At 42.6% G+C, this 20163-nt stretch overlaps 1 protein-coding gene across 1 annotated transcript in view; it reads right to left on the reverse strand.

Moving 5' to 3' along the window:
* Positions 1-1917: 1917 nt before the first annotated feature.
* LOC115151459 (solute carrier organic anion transporter family member 2A1) overlaps positions 1918-20163 on the reverse strand; it is a 62864-nt gene continuing 44618 nt past the window's right edge. The window contains exons 7-14 of the mRNA XM_029695407.1: positions 17059-17134; positions 16679-16843; positions 12658-12853; positions 9001-9148; positions 7715-7884; positions 4866-4930; positions 2605-2725; positions 1918-2474 (exon numbers count right to left, since the gene is read on the reverse strand). Coding sequence (XP_029551267.1) covers positions 2354-2474; positions 2605-2725; positions 4866-4930; positions 7715-7884; positions 9001-9148; positions 12658-12853; positions 16679-16843; positions 17059-17134 — 1062 coding nt within the window. The 3' untranslated portion in view covers positions 1918-2353. The remainder of the gene's footprint in view (positions 2475-2604; positions 2726-4865; positions 4931-7714; positions 7885-9000; positions 9149-12657; positions 12854-16678; positions 16844-17058; positions 17135-20163) is intronic.

Below are 20163 nucleotides of genomic sequence, written 5' to 3' on the forward strand. Positions count from 1 at the left end.
CAAGCACAAACACAAAGCAAAATGCAGTGCTATCTGGCCCTAAATCGACAGTACACTATGGCTAAATATTTGACCATGGTTACTGATCAAAACCTTAGAAAAACCTTGACAAAGTACAGGCTCAGTGAGCACAGCCTTGCCATTGAGAAGGGTAGACACAGGAAAACCTGGCTCCCTGTAGAGGAAAGGCTGTGCAACCACTGCACAACAGCAGAACCTGAGACGGAGCTGCATTTCCTGACAAAATGTCAAAAATATAAAACAATTAGAGTGTCATTTCCCCAAATTTGAAACCCTTATTCAAGGTTTTAAAGACCTCTCTGATGAGGATAGGCTACCCATCCTGTTGGGGGAGGACGCAGACAGCTGTGGGTTGGCAGCGCACTACATTGCTGCCTGCCATAAGTTGAGGGACAGTGTCTGACAGACCAATAAACCTGCACATGTCCTCAACTGTATGATTATTGTTATTGTTGAATGTATGGTTATATTGACCGTTGGTTATTGTTGTTACTGTTGTCCCGTTGACAATTTTTGATTCTCATTTTTATTTATTTTTATATTGTAAATATCCAAAGTAAGCTTTGGCAATATGTACATTGTTACGTCATGCCAATAAAGCGAATTGAATTGAATTGAATTGAGAGAGAGAGAGAGAGACACAGAGAGAGAGAGAGAGAGAGACTCATTCTCTCCCAACACTCTCTTAACTTTTCCACCACAATGTAGTAACAATTGTACAATATAAAAACAAACAATTTATTATTTACATAAATCACATTCATTTGGTGTTGCATATAAGGCACATAAGTGAAGCTAATCTAAACTTAGCATAACATTGTATTAAAAATCTATTTCAACAAGAGAACATATTATTTAAAACAGTGTCATTGATATGTGATGCATAGCATATTATTGTGATTAAAGCAGATGTCATATGTTTATCATACGATTATAAAGTTACCATTCTTTGTATAAAACTCTATATAATGCTCACTAAATGCCTCTGTGTACGAGACAAACATCTATAACTAATATAGATATTAAGTTAGCTTGAAACCTGAATGGACAACATCCCTGGGCTAACAGCAAGTATACAGTTGATATACAGTTGATATACTAGTATACAGTTGATATACTAGTATACAGTTGATATACAGTTGATATACTAGTATACAGTTGATATACAGTTGATATACTAGTATACAGTTGATATACAAGTATACAGTTGATATACTAGTATACAGTTGATATACTAGTATACAGTTGATAAACAGTTGATATACAAGTATACAGTTGATATACTAGTATACAGTTGATATACTAGTATACGGTTGATATACTAGTATACAGTTGATATACAGTTGATATACAAGTATACAGTTGATATACTAGTATACAGTTGATATACTAGTATACAGTTGATATACAAGTATACAATTGATATACAAGTATACAATTGATATACTAGTATACAGTTGATATACTAGTATACAGTTGATATACTAGTATACAGTTGATATACAGTTGATATACAAGTATACAGTTGATATACAAGTATACAGTTGATATACTAGTATACGGTTGATATACAAGTATACAGTTGATATACTAGTATACAGTTGATATACTAGTATACAGTTGATATACTAGTATACAGTTGATATACAAGTATACAGTTGATATACAAGTATACAGTTGATATACTAGTATACAGTTGATATACAAGTATACAGTTGATATACTAGTATACAGTTGATATACAAGTATACAGTTGATATACTAGTATACAGTTGATATACAAGTATACAGTTGATATACTAGTATACAGTTGATATACAGTTGATATACTAGTATACAGTTGATATACTAGTATACAGTTGATATACAGTTGATATACTAGTATACAGTTGATATACTAGTATACAGTTGATATACTAGTATACAGTTGATATACTAGTTTACAGCACGGTACTCTCCGTTGAAAAGCACAGTGGACCTCAGGGAAAAATACATTAAGATAACCAGCTAATCCCACTGGGTGGAGTCCTGTGAGACGTTTATATAGGAAAAGGTCTGGCTACTCAGAGTTGAATCATAATAGTCCCTCCGTTGTATTCAGACCCTGCATTAGCAGACAGTTGTAAAGGCACAGTGTACCTCAGAGGCAGGTGAGTCCTCTTCTCTCCTGTGAGACAGGTTAGATTGTAGTAAAATGGTGGATTGGATAGCACAGTGCGATGGGAGGGAGGTGTAAAACGGTCTTCAGTGGCCAGTCTCTATCGTGTGAGACGGGAGGGAGGGAGGAAGGAAGGAAGGAGTTAAGGAGCCAGGCGATCAGTCGTATCCCGGATCACAGTGGTCCGTCAGGTCGTTTTTCCAGGTTGTACTCCCTGGTCCTCTGGACCTTCCATCCAACCAGCCCCAGCAGGAAAATCCCCATCATCTTGAAGCCCACCTGCAGACCCAGGTACCTGCAGAGATACATCAATCATTCACTGAATCAACAAAACAAAACAAAAAAAATCTGTCAACCCGATACAGTCAATCAATCATTATCACTTGTGTAAACGAGGCATATTAGTACGAGACTTTTTTTCTCACCTGTTCCTCAGGATGTTATTGTCATAGTAACCGCAGCCCAGTCGGTTGCCACAGATACGTTTCCACCAGATACAGGAGCTGTCGATGGTCATGCCGAACAGGGCTGGGGCTGGTAACCAGGCTAGAATAGAAAAGCACAGGATTAGATCATATATAAAACGAACAAAACATATTAAAAAAAAAACGCAACATGTGTAGTGTCGATCCAACGTTTCATGAGCTGAAATAAAAAGATCCCAGAAGTTTTTCCATACACGCAAAAAATGCTTATTTCTCTCAAATTTTGTGCGCAAATTTGTTTACATCCCCGTTAGTGAGCATTTCTCCTCTGCCAAGATAATCCATCCACCTGACAGGTGTGGCATATCAAGAAGCTGATTAAAGAGTATGATCATCACACAGGTGCACCTTGTGCTTGGGACAATAAAAGGCCACTTTAAAAATGTCACAGATGTCTCAAGTATTGAGGGAGGGTGCAATTGGCATGCTGACTGCAAGAATGTCCACCAGAGCTGTTGCCAGATAATTGAATGTTCATTTCTCTACCATAAGCCGCCTCCAACGTCCTTTTAGATCCAACCGGCCTCACAACCACAGACCACGTGTATGGCGTCGTGTTGCCGAGCGGTTTGCTGATGTCAACGTTGTGAACAGTGCCCCATGGTGGCGGTGGGATTATGGTATGGGCCCCATGGTGGCGGTGGGATTATGGTATGGGCCCCATGGTGGCGGTGGGATTATGGTATGGGCCCCATGGTGGCGGTGGGATTATGGTATGGGCAGACATAGGTCAGATTGCAATTTATCAATGGCAATTTGAATGCACAGAGATACCGTGACGAGATCCTGAGGCCCATTGTCGTACCGTTCATCCGCCGCCATCATCTCATGGTTCAGAATGATAACGCACGGCCCCATGTCGTAAGGATCTGTACACAATACCTGGAAGCTGAAAATGTCCCAGTTCTTCCATGGCCTGCATACTCACTAGACATGTCACTCATTGAGCATGTTTGGGATGCTCTGGATCAACTTCTATGACAGCGTGTTCCAGTTCCAGCCAATATCCAGCAACTTCGTACAGCCATTGAAGAGGAATGGGACAACATTCCACATGCTACATTCAACAACCTAATCAACTCAATGCGAAAGAAATGTTGCACTGCATGAGGAAAGTTGTGGTTTTCTGATCCATGACCCAACCTTTTATTAAAGGTATCTGTGACCAACAGATGCATATCTGTATTCCCAGTCATGTGAAATCCATAGATTAAGACGTAATTAATTTATTTCAATTGACTGATTTTCTTATATGAACTGTAACTCAGTAAAATCTTTGAAATTGTTGCATGTTGCATTTATATTTTTTATTAAGTGTATATATATATATAATAATACTTCCCTGTGGCTCAGTTGGTAGAGCATGGTGTTTGCAACGCCAGGGTTGTGTGTTCGATTCCCACGGGGGGCCAGTACAAAAAAAATGCATGAAATGAAATGTATGCATTCACTACTGTAAGTCGCTCTGCATAAGAGTGTCTGCTAAATGACTAAAAATGTAAATGTAATAATATTATATACAGGAGCTGTGGATGGCCAAGCTGAACAGGGCTGGTATAATAACACTTAACTGGCAACACTGACCTTGTTCATAGAGAAAGGACAGGATCAGATATCAAAATCACAACTCTCTTATTCAAAACACTTTTGCAACAGGAAGATATGGGATCTCAGTATGATTAAAATCAGTTGTCGTCCACTAGAGGGCACTCTAACACTAAACCGATGTACAGTATATTATTTTATTCAATTGTGTTGTTGTTTTATTTTATGTTTTTTGTTGTGGTCTTTTCATAGTGCTTACGTCCTGATTGAAGTGGTAACAATTAACCATTGAGGTGTTTGGCCAGGATGGCACATGTATTGGCCAATTAGCTCATGTAGTGTCATTTTGAATGGCAGTGTTTTGAAATGGCAAACATGTGACTTTATGTCAGATTGTTGTGTCTTATGCAGAGAACTGTTGTGCAGCGCATTTTAAAAAAAGTGCCATTTTGAATTGCAAAATGTGTGTAAAGTAGAAAATGTATTTAGACTTTTGGAGACTTGAGAAGAGGTTTTGTATCAGTTTAAATAATTGTGCTGTGCATGTCATTTTAGTGTGTTAGCAATTGGAAAAAAACTCTATTATATTCAATTGTGTTGTTGTTGTTTTAACAATATCCGTCTTGATGAAGTATACATCTTAAGAAGAAACTTACCAAGCACTCTCAAGAGCAGAAACTGGACTCCTATGGCAAAGGATTTCTCTTCATGGGGAACAGTTCTGAAACAATTCAAGCGAAGACAACACAAACAGTTGATTTACAACGTCGTACTGAATTAGTCCTGTTCTAATATCTTGCTCTCTATGGACTCATCAGAAGTATTTCAAATCAAATTACATTAAACTATATACAGTGCACTTGGAAAGTATTTAGACTCCTTTACTTTTTCCACATTTTGTTATGTTACAGATAGGCTTTTTTCCCCCCTCATCAATCTGCACACAATACCCCATAATGACAAAGCAAAGACAGGTTTTTAAACATTAATGCTAATGTATACAAAATAAAACACTGAAATATCACATTTATATAAGTATTCAGACCCTTATTTAAAATGGATTAAATCGTTTTTTCTTCTTATCAATCTACACACAATACCCCATAATGACATCACAATACCCCATAATGACATCACAATACCCCATAATTCTTACGTCACCCCGCTCCTCCGCTCTCTCCACTGGCTTCCAGTTGAAGCTCGCATCCGCTACAAGACCATGGTGCTTGCCTACGGAGCTGTGAGGGGAACGGCACCTCCGTACCTTCAGGCTCTGATCAGTCCCTACACCCAAACAAGGGCACTGCGTTCATCCACCTCTGGCCTGCTCGCCTCCCTACCTCTGAGGAAGCACAGTTCCCGCTCAGCCCAGTCAAAACTGTTCGCCGCTCTGGCACCCCAATGGTGGAACAAGCTCCCTCACGATGCCAGGACAGCGGAGTCAATCACCACCTTCCGGAGACACCTGAAACCCCACCTCTTTAACGAATACCTGGGATAGGATATAGTAATCCTTCTAACCCCCCCCCCCCCTAAAAGATATAGATGCACTATTGTAAAGTGGTTGTTCCACTGGATATCATAAGGTGAATGCACCAATTTGTAAGTCGCTCTGGATAAGAGCGTCTGCGAAATGACTTAAATGTAAAATGACGAAGCAAAAACAGGTTTTATAAATTTTTGCAAATTTATCTAAAAATATATTTATTTAGACCCTTTATTCAGTACTTTGTTGAAGACCTTTGGCGGTGATTACAGCCTCGAGTCTTCCTGGTTATGACGCTACAAGCTTGGCACACCTGTATTTGGGGAGTTTCTCCCATTCTTCTCTGCACGTCCTCTCAAGCTCTGTCAGGTTGGATGGGGAGCGTCGCTGCACAGCTATTTTCAGGTCTCTCCAGAGATATTCAATCGGGTTCAAGTCCGGGCTCTGGCTGGGCCACTCAAGGACATTCAGAGACTTGTCCCGAAGCCACTCCTGCGTTGTCTTGGCTGTGCGCTTAGGGTCGTTGTTCTGTTAGAAGGTGAACCTTCACCCCAGTCTGAGGTTCTGAGCGCTCTGGAGCAGGTTTTCATCAAGGATCTCTCTGTACTTTGGGCCGTTCATTTTTCCCTTGATCTGAAGTCCCTGCGGCTGAAAAACATCCCTACAGCATGATGTTGCCACCACCACGCTTCACCGTAGAGATGGTGCCAGGTTTCCTCCAGACGTGACGCTTGGCGTTCAATCTCGGTATCTCAGACCAGGGAGTCTTGTTTCTCATTGTCTGAGAGTCTTTAGGTGACTTTTGGCAAACTCCAAGCGGGCTGTCATATGCCATTTACTGAGGAGTGGCTTCCGTCTGGCCACTCTACCATAAAGGCCTGATTGGTGGAGTGCTGCAGAGATGGTTGTCCTTCTGGAAGGTTCTCCCACCTCCACAGAGAAACTCTGGAGATCTGTCAGAGTGACCATCGGGTTCTTGGTCACCTCCCTGAGCTCAATTTTGAGTCTCATAGCAAAGGGTCTGAATACTTAAGTAAATAAGTTTTTTTCGTTTTTTTAATTTTAATAAATGTGCAAAAATTCTAAAAACCTGTTTTCGCTTTGTCATTATGGGGTATTGTGATGTCATTATGGGGTATTGTGATGTCATTATGGGGTATTGTGTGCAGATTGATGAGACTTTTAAACATTTAATACATTCTAGAATAAGGCTGTAACGTAACAAAATGTAGAAAAAGTCAAGGGGTCTGAAAACATTCCAAATGCACTTGTATATGTTATTTATCTGAGGTTCATCATATAGACGGGGCTGTGTGTTAGAGAGGTTACCTGGGAGAGGTTACCTGGGAGAGGTTACCTGGGAGAGGTTACCTGAGAGAGATTACCTGAGAGAGGTTACCTGAGAGAGGTTACCTGGGAGAGGTTACCTGAGAGAGGTTACCTGGGAGAGGTTACCTGAGAGAGGTTACCTGGGAGAGATTACCTGAGAGAGGTTACCTGAATCACTGAAGCTGGAGACTCATATCTCCCTCACTAACTTTAAGCATCAGCTGTCAGAGCAGCTTACCGATCACTGCACCTGTACACAGCACATCTGTAAATAGCCCATCCAACTACCTCATCCCCATATTGTTATTTATTTATCTTGCTCCTTTGCACCGCAGTATCTCTACTTGCACATTCATCTTCTGCACATCTATCACTCCAGTGTTTAATTGCTAAATTGTAATTATTTCGCCACAATGGCCTATTTATTGCCTTACCTCCCTAATCTTACAACATTTGCACTCGCTGTATATAGAAATGTTTCTATTGTGTTATTGACTGTACGTTTGTTTATTCCATGTGTAACTCTGTGTTGTTTGTGTCGCACTGCTTTGCTTTATCTTGGCCAGGTCGCAGTTGCAAATGAGAACTTGTTCTCAACTAGCCTACCTGGTTAAATATAGGTGAAATAAAAAAATAAAAAATAAACCTGAGGACCATCATATAGATGGGATTGTGTGTTAGAGAGGTTACCTGAGGACCATCATATAGATGGGATTGTGTGTTAGAGAGGCGATCATCGCAGCCAGAGAGATGAGGAACATGACAGGAAGCAGGAAGTGAGGACATTGGTTTGGGCAGGGGCCGGGGCGGGCAGTACCCCTACCCTGGCTGTGAGCTGTACAGATACAGTCTGTGTACTCCTAAAGCAGGAGAACGAAGAAGACACCGGTATCATTATACATTTTAAAAGAAAATGGACAGATCCTTGTTTTTTTTGTTTTTTTTAAGACAATGGCAAAATGGTGAATGATTGATATCCTATACTTATATATAATCCTATACTAATCCTATACTTACCTATATATAATCCTATACTTTCCTGAATTAGTATTTACAACATGAGCTAGTGTTACCTCTAGGTCTGAATTGATCGAAGTCTAACTCATTTACACCAGTCTTTAACATAATGGCCATGCATGGAGGGGTTACCATATACACTATGTAAATATAACTGCACCCCTAATAGCCCGCTAAACAGTCATCCTGGTAATGGATGACTTCCTGACTAACACTTAAAACACTTCCCCTGTGTCCCAGGGCTGATTAGCCTAGTGGTTAGAGCGTTTGGACTAGTGACCGAAAGGTTGCAAGATCGAATCCCCGAGCTGACAAGGTAAAAATCTGTCGTTCTGCCCCTGAACAAGGCAGTTAACCCACTGTTCCCTGGTAGGCCGTCATTGTAAAATAAGAATTTGTTCTTAACTGACTTACCTAGTTAAATAAAGGTTAAAAAATATAAAAAATTATTACAGATGCATGGGACTGGCCCATTGATTGTGAATCATCCATATTGTATAACTGTAGCTGTACTGAAGGTAGAGGTACTAGGTCTGACTGGCTGTGAATCATCCATATTGTATAACTGTAGCTGTACTGAAGGTAGAGGTACTAGGTCTGACTGGCTGTGAATCATCCATATTGTATAACTGTAGCTGTACTGAAGGTAGAGGTACTAGGTCTGACTGGCTGTGAATCATCCATATTGTATAACTGTAGCTGTACTGAAGGTAGAGGTACTAGGTCTGACTGGCTGTGAATCATCCATATTGTATAACTGTAGCTGTACTGAAGGTAGAGGTACTAGGTCTGACTGGCTGTGAATCATCCATATTGTATAACTGTACTGAAGGTAGAGACTGTAGTACCAGGTCTGACTGGCTGCCCTACTGACCCTAAAACAGATTTGTTTTTACTCTTTGTGCAATTATACCATTAGGCAACTGCATTCCTAAATTCACTGACCACCCAGAACGCACCAGAACCCTGAATCTGTTGTTGGGGTCTTTGGTGTAGTCTTTACAGCCTGCGTGGCAAGGAGACAGGTACTCAGTGTCGTCAGATCCACACACTGGGTTGAAGGCGTTAGCTGGGCAGGAACAGTTGGAATAACAATTAGCCAGAGATCTGATAAGATGAGAGAAGATGATAAAGAGATGTTTCAAGAATGATGTTGGTATCACAATAGACATGTACAATTTTCATACCATTTTGACCGAAATGTATTGTGCTTGCTCGGACATTGTCTTTTCACACTGTCCTTTCTAGCAGGGTTTAGCAGCAATGGTGAATTCATACCAAGCTCAGCACAACTTCACTCTACTAGGCTCAGCACAACTCCACTCTACTAGGCTCAGCTCAGCACAACTCCACTCTACTAGGCTCAGCACAACTCCACTCTACTAGGCTCAGCTCAACACAACTCCACTCTACTAGGCTCAGCTCAACACAACTCCACTCTACTAGGCTCAGCTCAGCTCAGTACAACTCCACTCTACTAGGCTCAGCTCAGCACAACTCCACTCTACTAGGCTCAGCTCAGCACAACTCCACTCTACTAGGCTCAGCTCAGCACAACTCCACTCTACTAGGCTCAGCTCAGCTCAACACAACTCCACTCTACTAGGCTCAGCTCAACACAACTCCACTCTACTAGGCTCAGTACAACTCCACTCTACTAGGCTCAGCACAACTCCACTCTACTAGGCTCAGCTCAGTACAACTCCACTCTACTAGGCTCAGCACAACTCCACTCTACTAGGCTCAGCACAACTCCACTCTACTAGGCTCAGCTCAGCACAACTCCACTCTACTAGGCTCAGCACAACTCCACTCTACTAGGCTCAGCACAACTCCACTAGGCTCAGCACAACTCCACTAGGCTCAGCTCAACTCCACTAGGCTCAGCTCAGTACAACTCCACTCTACTAGGCTCAGCTCAGCTCAGTACAACTCCACTCTACTAGGCTCAGCTCAGCACAACTCCACTCTACTAGGCTCAGCTCAGTACAACTCCACCCTACTAGGCTCAGCTCAGTACAACTCCACTCTACTAGGCTCAGCTCAGTACAACTCCACTCTACTAGGCTCAGCACAACTCCACTCTACTAGGCTCAGCTCAGCTCAGTACAACTCCACTCTACTAGGCTCAGCTCAGCTCAGTACAACTCCACTCTACTAGGTTCAGCTCAGTACAACTCCACTCTACTAGGCTCAGCTCAGCTCAGTACAACTCCACTCTACTAGGCTCAGCTCAGCTCAGTAGTGTGAAAAGGGCATTCATGTTTACTTCAGGGTTTTTGGATCACGATAGACGTTTGAGTGGAGGTAAGTTCATCAGTAGAGCTCAGTGCCGAAAAACCACATAACAGAAGACAACAGAGATATGGGGTTATGGGATGAAGACCAGGGTTCCTGCTTATGTTACATGTTGTTCATTAGCCTCTGTTTGCTATTGTACTGAAGTAACAACATTCTAGTTGTTTTGGGTTCACCAGTGGCACAGCGCCAAACAATAGCTTTGTCTTAATCTTCACAAAATGCTTGTCTGGTCCCATGAAGTTGCTTGTCTGCTATTCAGTCTGTTGGTACTGTCTGAAAAAGGTACTGTACGTTTGTTATTCTCCCGATTATGACATCATCATTATGTAACAGATGAACTTGTGCATTTGTTTCACCAGGCACTTCATTTATCCAACGAATTTAAAACGCTGCAGAAAGTACATCTCTGTTTTGCGTCTGTAGTGATAGGTGATAACTCCATGGCGTTTGGCAAGACTGTTTGAAGAACCCTAACTCCAGTCCTCATGGCTTCCAAATAACTCCCATGTCATTAAAAAACAACAGCTAACAAACTACGTAGACAGTAACACAACATCCCCAGATACAGTTAGCTAACAAACTACATAGTAACACAACATCCCCAGATACAGTTAGCTAACAAACTACATAGACAGTAACACAACATCCCCAGATACAGTTAGCTAACAAACTACATAGACAGTAACACAACATCCCCAGATACAGTTAGCTAACAAACTACATAGTAACACAACATCCCCAGATACAGTTAGCTAACAAACTACATAGACAGTAACACAACATCCCCAGATACAGTTAGCTAACAAACTACATAGACAGTAACACAACATCCCCAGATACAGTTAGCTAACAAACTACGTAGACAGTAACACAACATCCCCAGATACAGTTAGCTAACAAACTACATAGACAGTAACACAACATCCCCAGATACAGTTAGCTAACAAACTACATAGACAGTAACACAACATCCCCAGATACAGTTAGCTAACAAACTACATAGTAACACAACATCCCCAGATACAGTTAGCCAACAAACTACATAGTAACACAACATCCCCAGATACAGTTAGCCAACAAACTACACAGTAACACAACATCCCCAGATACAGTTAGCTAACAAACTACATAGTAACACAACAAACTACATAGTAACACAACATCCCCAGATACAGTTAGCTAACAAACTACATAGACAGTAACACAACATTCCCAGATACAGTTAGCTAACAAACTACATAGTAACACAACATCCCCAGATACAGTTAGCTAACAAACTACATAGACAGCAACACAACATCCCCAGATACAGTTAGCTAACAAACTACATAGTAACACAACATCCCCAGATACAGTTAGCCAACAAACTACATAGCTAACTGTATCTGGGGATGTTGTGTTACTAACAAACTACATAGTAACACAACAAACTACATAGTAACACAACATCCCCAGATACAGTTAGCTAACAAACTACATAGACAGTAACACAACATCCCCAGATACAGTTAGCTAACAAACTACATAGACAGTAACACAACATCCCCAGATACGGTTAGCTGACAAACTACATAGACAGTAACACAACATCCCCAGATACAGTTAGCTAACAAACTACATAGACAGCAACACAACATCCCCAGATACAGTTAGCTAACAAACTACATAGTAACACAACATCCCCAGATACAGTTAGCTAACAAACTACATAGTAACACAACATCCCCAGATACAGTTAGCTAACAAACTACATAGTAACACAACATCCCCAGATACGGTTAGCTAACAAACTACATAGTAACACAACATCCCCAGATACAGTTAGCTAACAAACTACATAGCAACACAACATCCCCAGATACAGTTAGATAACAAACTACATAGACAGTAACACAACATCCCCAGATACAGTTAGCTAACAAACTACATAGACAGCAACACAACATCCCCAGATACAGTTAGCTGACAAACTACATAGACAGTAACACAACATCCCCAGATAGAGTTAGCTAACAAACTACATAGCAACACAACATCCCCGGATACAGTTAGCTAACAAACTACATAGCAACACAACATCCCCGGATACAGTTAGCTAACAAACTACATAGCAACACAACATCCCCGGATACAGCTACCTAACAAACTACATAGTAACACAACATCCCCGGATACAGCTACCTAACAAACTACAGACACAACATCATCCCCCAGAAGCCCTCAGCACACCGACCCCAATCAACCAGGACATGGCTCTCCAAAGATGTAACTGTTTTCGTAAATATGCAGATTACACCCCCAAAACACTGACTCACCCTTGGAATTCATAGTTGACCTCTTCCACCCTCTGTGTGGGACAACCCATGAAGAAGAGGGGGATGAGGAGGAGAACAGAGATGGACAGCATGGCGACAGAGAAACGAGGGATGGCCTTAAGAGAGAGACCCATTCTCTTCATGATGACCCCGCCTACCAGCATCCCCACGGCAACCGAAGGAAGGTTCACCGCACCTGAGGACGACGCAACAGAGGGATTAGAAAAACTGAGATAAATAAAATGAAGATAAGATTAGCATTATTGTCCCAGAGTGGAAATGTTTCTTGGAAATGCAAGTGCTCCCTCAACAAATACACATACAGCACAATAGATAATGACAGTAGAATTGATGACAGTAGAATAGATAATATGCCAGTAGAATAGATAAGACAGAATAGATAATATGCCAGTAGAACAAATAATATGCCAGTAGAATAGATTTGACAGAATAGATAATATGCCAGTAGAATAGATAATATGCCATAGAAAAGGACAGAGCCCTCAACACGCCCTCAAAAAGCAATTTTTTTATATAACTTTTTTCTCAGAACTTCTCTTCTGTAAAAATCTGTTATTTTCTGACCGATTCAGTACTGTACACCGACTGTGGTTCCACCCATGTCAACAGTGTGAAAAACAACAGCCTCAGATGAGCCTCGGTCTTCCCTGTGGCTCAGTTGGTAGAGCATGGTGTGTGCAATGCCAGCATGGTGTGTGCAACACCAGAGTTGTAGGTTCGATTCCCACGGGGGGCCAGTACAAAAAACAAAAATGCATGAAATGTATGCAGTATGCAGAAATGCATGGGGGAAAAAATTTATGAAATGTAAGTTGCTCTGGATAAGAGCGTCTGCTAAATGACTAAAATGTAACAAAAAAAATAAAAAATGAGCACCACACTTTGTGTTCTTCGCTTAGGGAGCTGAACATGCCCAGGTGGCTCCACAGGGTAACAGCTCTTTCACTCACTGTCAGAAATTCAAACCAAGAGCATTGAAATCTCGACCTGCGCGCTTTTTCATTTGGGGGGGGGGGGGCAGAGCCTCCGGATTCTCATCAGATGAGTCTGCCACACAGATCAGTGATCCTTCCAAATGCTCCAGGTCTAATGACAGGTCTCACTCACCTTGTGATCCACCGCCCAAATAAACGCCGTCGTTCATCCTCGTCGGGGGCACAAATCTTGACGCACTGAGACGTGCAAGGAAATGAAGTCAGTGGACTGTCGTATTGCGTCTGCCCTCGAGCACATCCCGGCCAGACTACCCATGCCTGGTAACCAAACCCAACCTTCTGAACGGAGCGTGGTTGTTGAAGAAGAGCCTCCCACTCTTGACACAGACTATTTGCACGTAATGATGCTATGCGACACAGCTCTAGCATCGTCCAGTCCCAGCCTGCCGGCCTGGCAGTGATGGTCGACCAGAAAATATCCATGTCTGAAATCTTTGAGGAGGCAAGCAGGAACATGTACCTACTGCTATCGTATCCACATCCGAATTTGATTAAGTCAGTTCTTCAAAGACAGAGAACATCCCATTGTTCAAAGACAGAGAACATCCCATTGTTCAAAGACAGAGAACATCCCATTGTTCAAAGACAGAGAACATCCCATTGTTCAAAGACAGAGAACATTCCATTGTTCAAAGACAGAGAACATTCCATTGTTCAAAGACAGAGAACATTCCATTGTTCAAAGACAGAGAACATTCCATTGTTCAAAGACAGAGAACATTCCATTGTTCAAAGACAGAGAACATCCCATTGTTCAATCACAATCTGTCAATCACCACATGGCAGACTCGACAGCCTTGGTTTCTCAAATGATTGCCTCGCCTGGTTCACCAACTACTTCTCTGATAGAGTTCAGTGTGTCAAATCGGAGGCCTGTTGTCCGAACCTCTGGTCTATGGGTGTGCCACAGGGTTCAATTCTCGGGCCGACTCTCTTCTCTGTATACATCAAGGATGTTGCTCTTGCTGCTGGTGATTCTCTGATCCACCTCTACGCAGACGACACCATTCTGTATACTTCTGGCCCCTCGTTGGACACTGTGTTGAACCTCCAGAAGAGCTTCAATGCCATACAACACTCCTTCCGTGGCCTCCAACTGCTCTTAAACGCAGGTAAAACTAAATGCATGCTATTCAATCGATCACTGCCCGCACCTGCTCGCCCGTCCAGCATCACTACTCTGGACGGTTCTGACTTACAATACGTGGACAACTACAAATACCTGGGTGTCTGGTTAGACTGTAAACTCTCCTTCCAGACTCACATTAAGCATCTCCAATCCAAAATTAAATCTAGAATCGGCTTCCTATATCGCAACAAAGCATCCTTCACTCATGCTGCCAAACATACCCTCGTAAAACTGACCATCCTACCGATCCTCAACTTCGGTGATGTCATCTATAAAATAGCCTTCAACACTCTACTCAACAAACTGGATGCAGTCTATCACAGTGCCATTCATTTTGTCACCAAACCCCATACACTACCCAGCATTGCGACCTGTACGCTCTCATTGGTTGGCCCTCGCTTCATACTCGTCGCCAAACCCACTGGCTACAGGTCATCTATAAGTCTCTGCTAGGTAAAGCCCTGCCTTATCTCAGCTCACTGGTCACCAAAGCAGCACCCACTCGTAGCACGCGCTCCAGCAGGTATATCTCACTAGTCACCCCCAAAGCCAATTCCTCCTTTGGCCGCCTTTCCTTCCAGTTCTCTGCTGCCAATGACTGGAACGTACTGCAAGAATCTCTGAAACTGGAGACTCATATCTCCCTCACTAGCTTTAAGCACCAGCTGTCAGAGCAGCTCACAGATCATTGCACCTGTACATAGCCCATCTGTAAACAGCCCATCTATCTACCTACCTCATCCCCATACTGTATTTATTTATTCATCTTGCTCCTTTGCACCCCAGTATCTCTACTTGCACATTCATCTTCTGCACATCTACCATTCCAGTGTTTTAATTGCTATATTGTAATTACTTCACCACCATGGCCTATTTATTACCTTATCTTACCTCATTTGCACTCACTGTATATAGACTTTTTGTTTTCTTTTTTTCTACTGTATTATTGACTGTATGTTTTGTTTATTCCATGTGTAACTGTGTTGTTGTATGTGTCGTATTGCTATGCTTTATCTTGGCCAGGACGCAGTTGCAAATGAGAACTTGTTCTCAACTAGCCTACATGGTTAAATAAAGGTGAAATAAATAAATAAATTCCGCTGTTCAAAGACTTTGTGTGTGAGTCTCCACTGTGTGTTTTGGGAGTGAGAGGTACCTTTTTCTATTTAAATGTTGGAGGAAATACAGCATGTTCCTAGCGTGTGAAGAACATGCCTGCTAGCTTCATAAATGCTATAATTTACAGATACACCATAGTTCCACTGTTCCACATAGTGGATCAACACGGAGACAGATACACCATAGTTCCACTGTGTGTGTGTGTGTCTTTCTCTTTGTGTGTGTGTGTGTGTGTGTCTCTCTCTTTGTGTGTGTGTGTGTGTGTGTGTCTCTTTGTGTGTGTGTGTGTGTGTGTATGATGAGACAGTAGTGCTGAACTGACCTATGAGGAGACTGTAGTGTTGTACTGACCTATGAGGAGACAGTAGTGCTGAACTGACCTATGAGGAGACAGTAGTGCTGAACTGACCTATGAGGAGACTGTAGTGCTGAACTGACCTATGAGGAGACTGTAGTGCTGAACTGACCTATGAGGAGACTGTAGTGCTGAACTGACCTATGAGGAGACAGTAGTGTTGTACTGACCTATGAGGAGACAGTAGTGTTGTACTGACCTATGAGGAGACAGTAGTGTTGTACTGACCTATGAGGAGACAGTAGTGTTGTACTGACCTATGAGGAGGCTGTAGTGCTGTACTGACCTATGAGGAGACAGTGGTGTTGTACTGACCTATGAGGAGACAGTAGTGTTGTACTGACCTATGAGGAGACTGTAGTGCTGAACTGACCAATGAGGAGACAGTAGTGTTGTACTGACCTATGAGGAGGCTGCTGTAAGCGGCAGTCGTGCTGTACTGTCTCTCCAGGAACTTGTTGAGGAAGGTGGCGAGGCCAGCGATGACTGAAGAGAAACAGCACTGAGACAGGACCAACAGCAGGAACAGAGGACTGAGGAGCAGACGGACAAACAGCCTGGGGAACACTGGGGAGAGAGGAACAGAGAGGACACACAGAGACAGGCAGAAAGACAGACACAAAAAATACATAAATTAGTCAGTTAACTAAGGTTTACTGTAACCACACGGCAGATTCTCTGTAGAATTCTACCAAACACACAATATTGTGTGTGTGTGTGTGTGTGTGTGTGTGTGTGTGTGTATCTGTGTCTGCCAGCCAGCCTGTCTATAGAGGACTTACTCTTAAGGAATTCAAGCAGTGAGATCTCAGGCTTTTCGGAGCCTTCGTTCAGAATGTCAGTTTCAGTTCCACTTACCTAGGAAATAATACATTAAAGTGGCAATAAGTAGTAGAAACAATAACAAAGCAAACTCCCCGGCCCTGTTTCTGTAAAAATCTGAGAGATGTGGCTGGAGAAATGTTACAACTCTCAAATTCATAGACAGAGCTATTGATGCAAGGACTGACCATCCATGATATCAACATTATAGTTTTAACCCTGTTATGAGGCTATACAGTGTTTGTTTACATTTACAAACATTGGAGTTGGGGTTTTGATGCGGTACAACAATTGAATTAAGCGCATGAGGCATTTCTAAGCTATATTCTTTGAGAATCAATAGGTACATATTATTAATTTATAAGTCAAAACATTTATGCAGCAACTGCAGATTGCCCATTTAAGGTTGAAGAACAGTAGAAAGAATGCATGCATAATTTAAGCTTTTATTTTGGAAAATGTATTTTCAGAAGAGCGAAGAAAGCAAAGGAGCATAAGTTTTGATTTCATTATTCATGCAATATTTTTCAATGTCAAATCTTGAGAGAGAGAGAGAGAGAGAGAGAGAGAGAGAGAGAGACAGAGAGACAGAGAGACAGAGAGACAGAGAGACAGAGAGACAGAGAGACAGAGAGACAGAGAGACAGAGAGAGAGACACAGAGAGACAGAGAGAGAGACAGAGAGACAGACAGAGAGACAGACAGAGAGACAGACAGAGAGACAGAGAGACAGAGAGACAGAGAGACAGAGAGACAGAGAGACAGAGAGACAGACAGACAGACAGACAGACAGACAGACAGACAGACAGACAGACAGACAGACAGACAGACAGACAGACAGACAGACAGACAGACAGACAGACAGACAGACAGACAGACAGACAGACAGAGAGAGAGAGAGAGACAGACAGAAGAGAGAGAGGAGCGAATTCCCTTGAGGAATTTACTTAATCTTTTCCCAACTGCTGGTTGGAAATATCTCTTAAACAAGCAGAGAGAAGAAATTGGCTGCACCATATCAGATGAGAGGCTATGGGAATCTGGAATATGAGATTTGATTTGAAAGAGTCCATCTTTCACCAGCCTGTGTGTGATTCTCAACAGTATATAACCTATATGCTTACTAGAAAACCTGAGGTAACTCTGAGTTTGGCTGTAGAAACTGACTGCAAGTGATCGGTCTGTGTTATAGGTCTAAGCTTTTATGCAATTAAAAACAAAACACAAACGTTTTAATTGAAAAGTAGGCATTGGTTTGAAGCCGATAAAGAAAGAAATTCACAAGCACCACAATGCCTATTCCACCCATGCTCTACCAAGGTTTTCCAGCACACAGCTTCGACCTACAACAGTAGCTACGTTGGTCTATTACTTCAAACAATGTGTATGCAGGTTCTTTTAAAGGTTAAAACTTTCTCAAACAACCTACACCGGAAGGTGATTATGCAACATTATTACACAACATAATACAGAGAATGTTTCCCGTGGGACAACGGTGATCTTCTCTGATATCGCGCAGCGGATTAGCTGGATGTTCCAGAGGGACCAGAAGATAAACAAGAGAGCCCTGCGCTCTGTCCATCAGCTGATATACACATTTCAGGGGAACACAATCCACCACCACGCCATTAAGCAGTGTGTCCCAGTGATGTCACCGTAGGGGGTGGAGCGCATCTGAAGGAGAGCATCCAGTCTCCTCCAATGAGTAGCAAGATGGAGAAGGGTGCGGCCTGCATCTGCAGGAACCCCTCTTATAATTCTATTGGTCCATTTCTACGACTCTAGTACACAGGCAGGAGCGCTCCAGCACAGTAGGTGGCGGTAATGCACCATAACGTTGGATGCCAACTGCCAATAAACCCCAGCAGAAGAAGACGTGGCGGTGATAATGCCGGTAGCTAGGGACAACAGTAGACAGTGTCCTTCGCTTCCTGCCTTTTGGGCACTGTTTTCCCACAGTTCTGTTAACGACGGCTAGGGCAGGTGTCCGGCAGGTATTAATTAAGGACACTGGGGGCTAGCTAGCTAACTAACTAGGACTCCGATAGACAGCAGGAGGGATAGGTAGCTAGCTAACTAGGACTCTGGTACACAGCAGGAGGGATAGGTAGCTAGCTAACTAGGACTCTGGTACACAGCAGGAGGGATAGGTAGCTAGCTAACTAGGACTCTGGTACAGAGCAGACGGGATAGGTAGCTAGCTAACTAGGACTCTGGTACACAGCAGGAGGGATAGGTAGCTAGCTAACTAGGACTCTGGTACACAGCAGGAGGGTAGGTAGCTAGCTAACTAGGACTCTGGTACACAGCAGGAGGGATAGGTAGCTAACTAACTAGGACTCTGGTACACAGCAGACGGGATAGGTAGCTAGCTAACTAGGACTCTGGTACACAGCAGGAGGGATAGGTAGCTAGCTAACTAGGACTCTGGTACACAGCAGGAGGGTAGGTAGCTAGCTAACTAGGACTCTGGTACAGAGCAGACGGGATAGGTAGCTAGCTAACTAGGACTCTGGTACACAGCAGGAGGGATAGGTAGCTAGCTAACTAGGACTCTGGTACACAGCAGGAGGGTAGGTAGCTAGCTAACTAGGATTCTGGTACACAGCAGGAGGGATAGGTAGCTAACTAACTAGGACTCTGGTACACAGCAGGAGGGATAGGTAGCTAGCTAACTAGGACTCTGGTACAGAGCAGACGTAATAGGTAGCTAGCTAACTAGGACTCTGGTACACAGCAGACGGGATAGGTAGCTAGCTAACTAGTACACACACCCCAGTCGCTGTCCATTGCCACTCAACAATGCTCTATGAAGAGCCACCTATTAATAACAATAAGCACACACACTGTGTTCATCAGTCTGCACGCACAGTTTGAATTATAAATGACAAGAAGACAACTGCATTGAGAGGAGGTAGCATACTGAATCAATGCATAAGGTAAGGACTGTAACGTTATCTAGCCACATTGCTAAGCAAGCCAGGTTGACTAGTGTATGGAGTAACGTTAGATGAGCAATACCCAATGCTTGTATTATACATCAGCAGCATGGCAGTTTCAACTAT

The sequence above is a fragment of the Salmo trutta genome, chromosome 17 (assembly GCF_901001165.1).
Source record: "Salmo trutta chromosome 17, fSalTru1.1, whole genome shotgun sequence".
In the NCBI taxonomy this organism is placed as follows: domain Eukaryota; kingdom Metazoa; phylum Chordata; class Actinopteri; order Salmoniformes; family Salmonidae; genus Salmo; species Salmo trutta.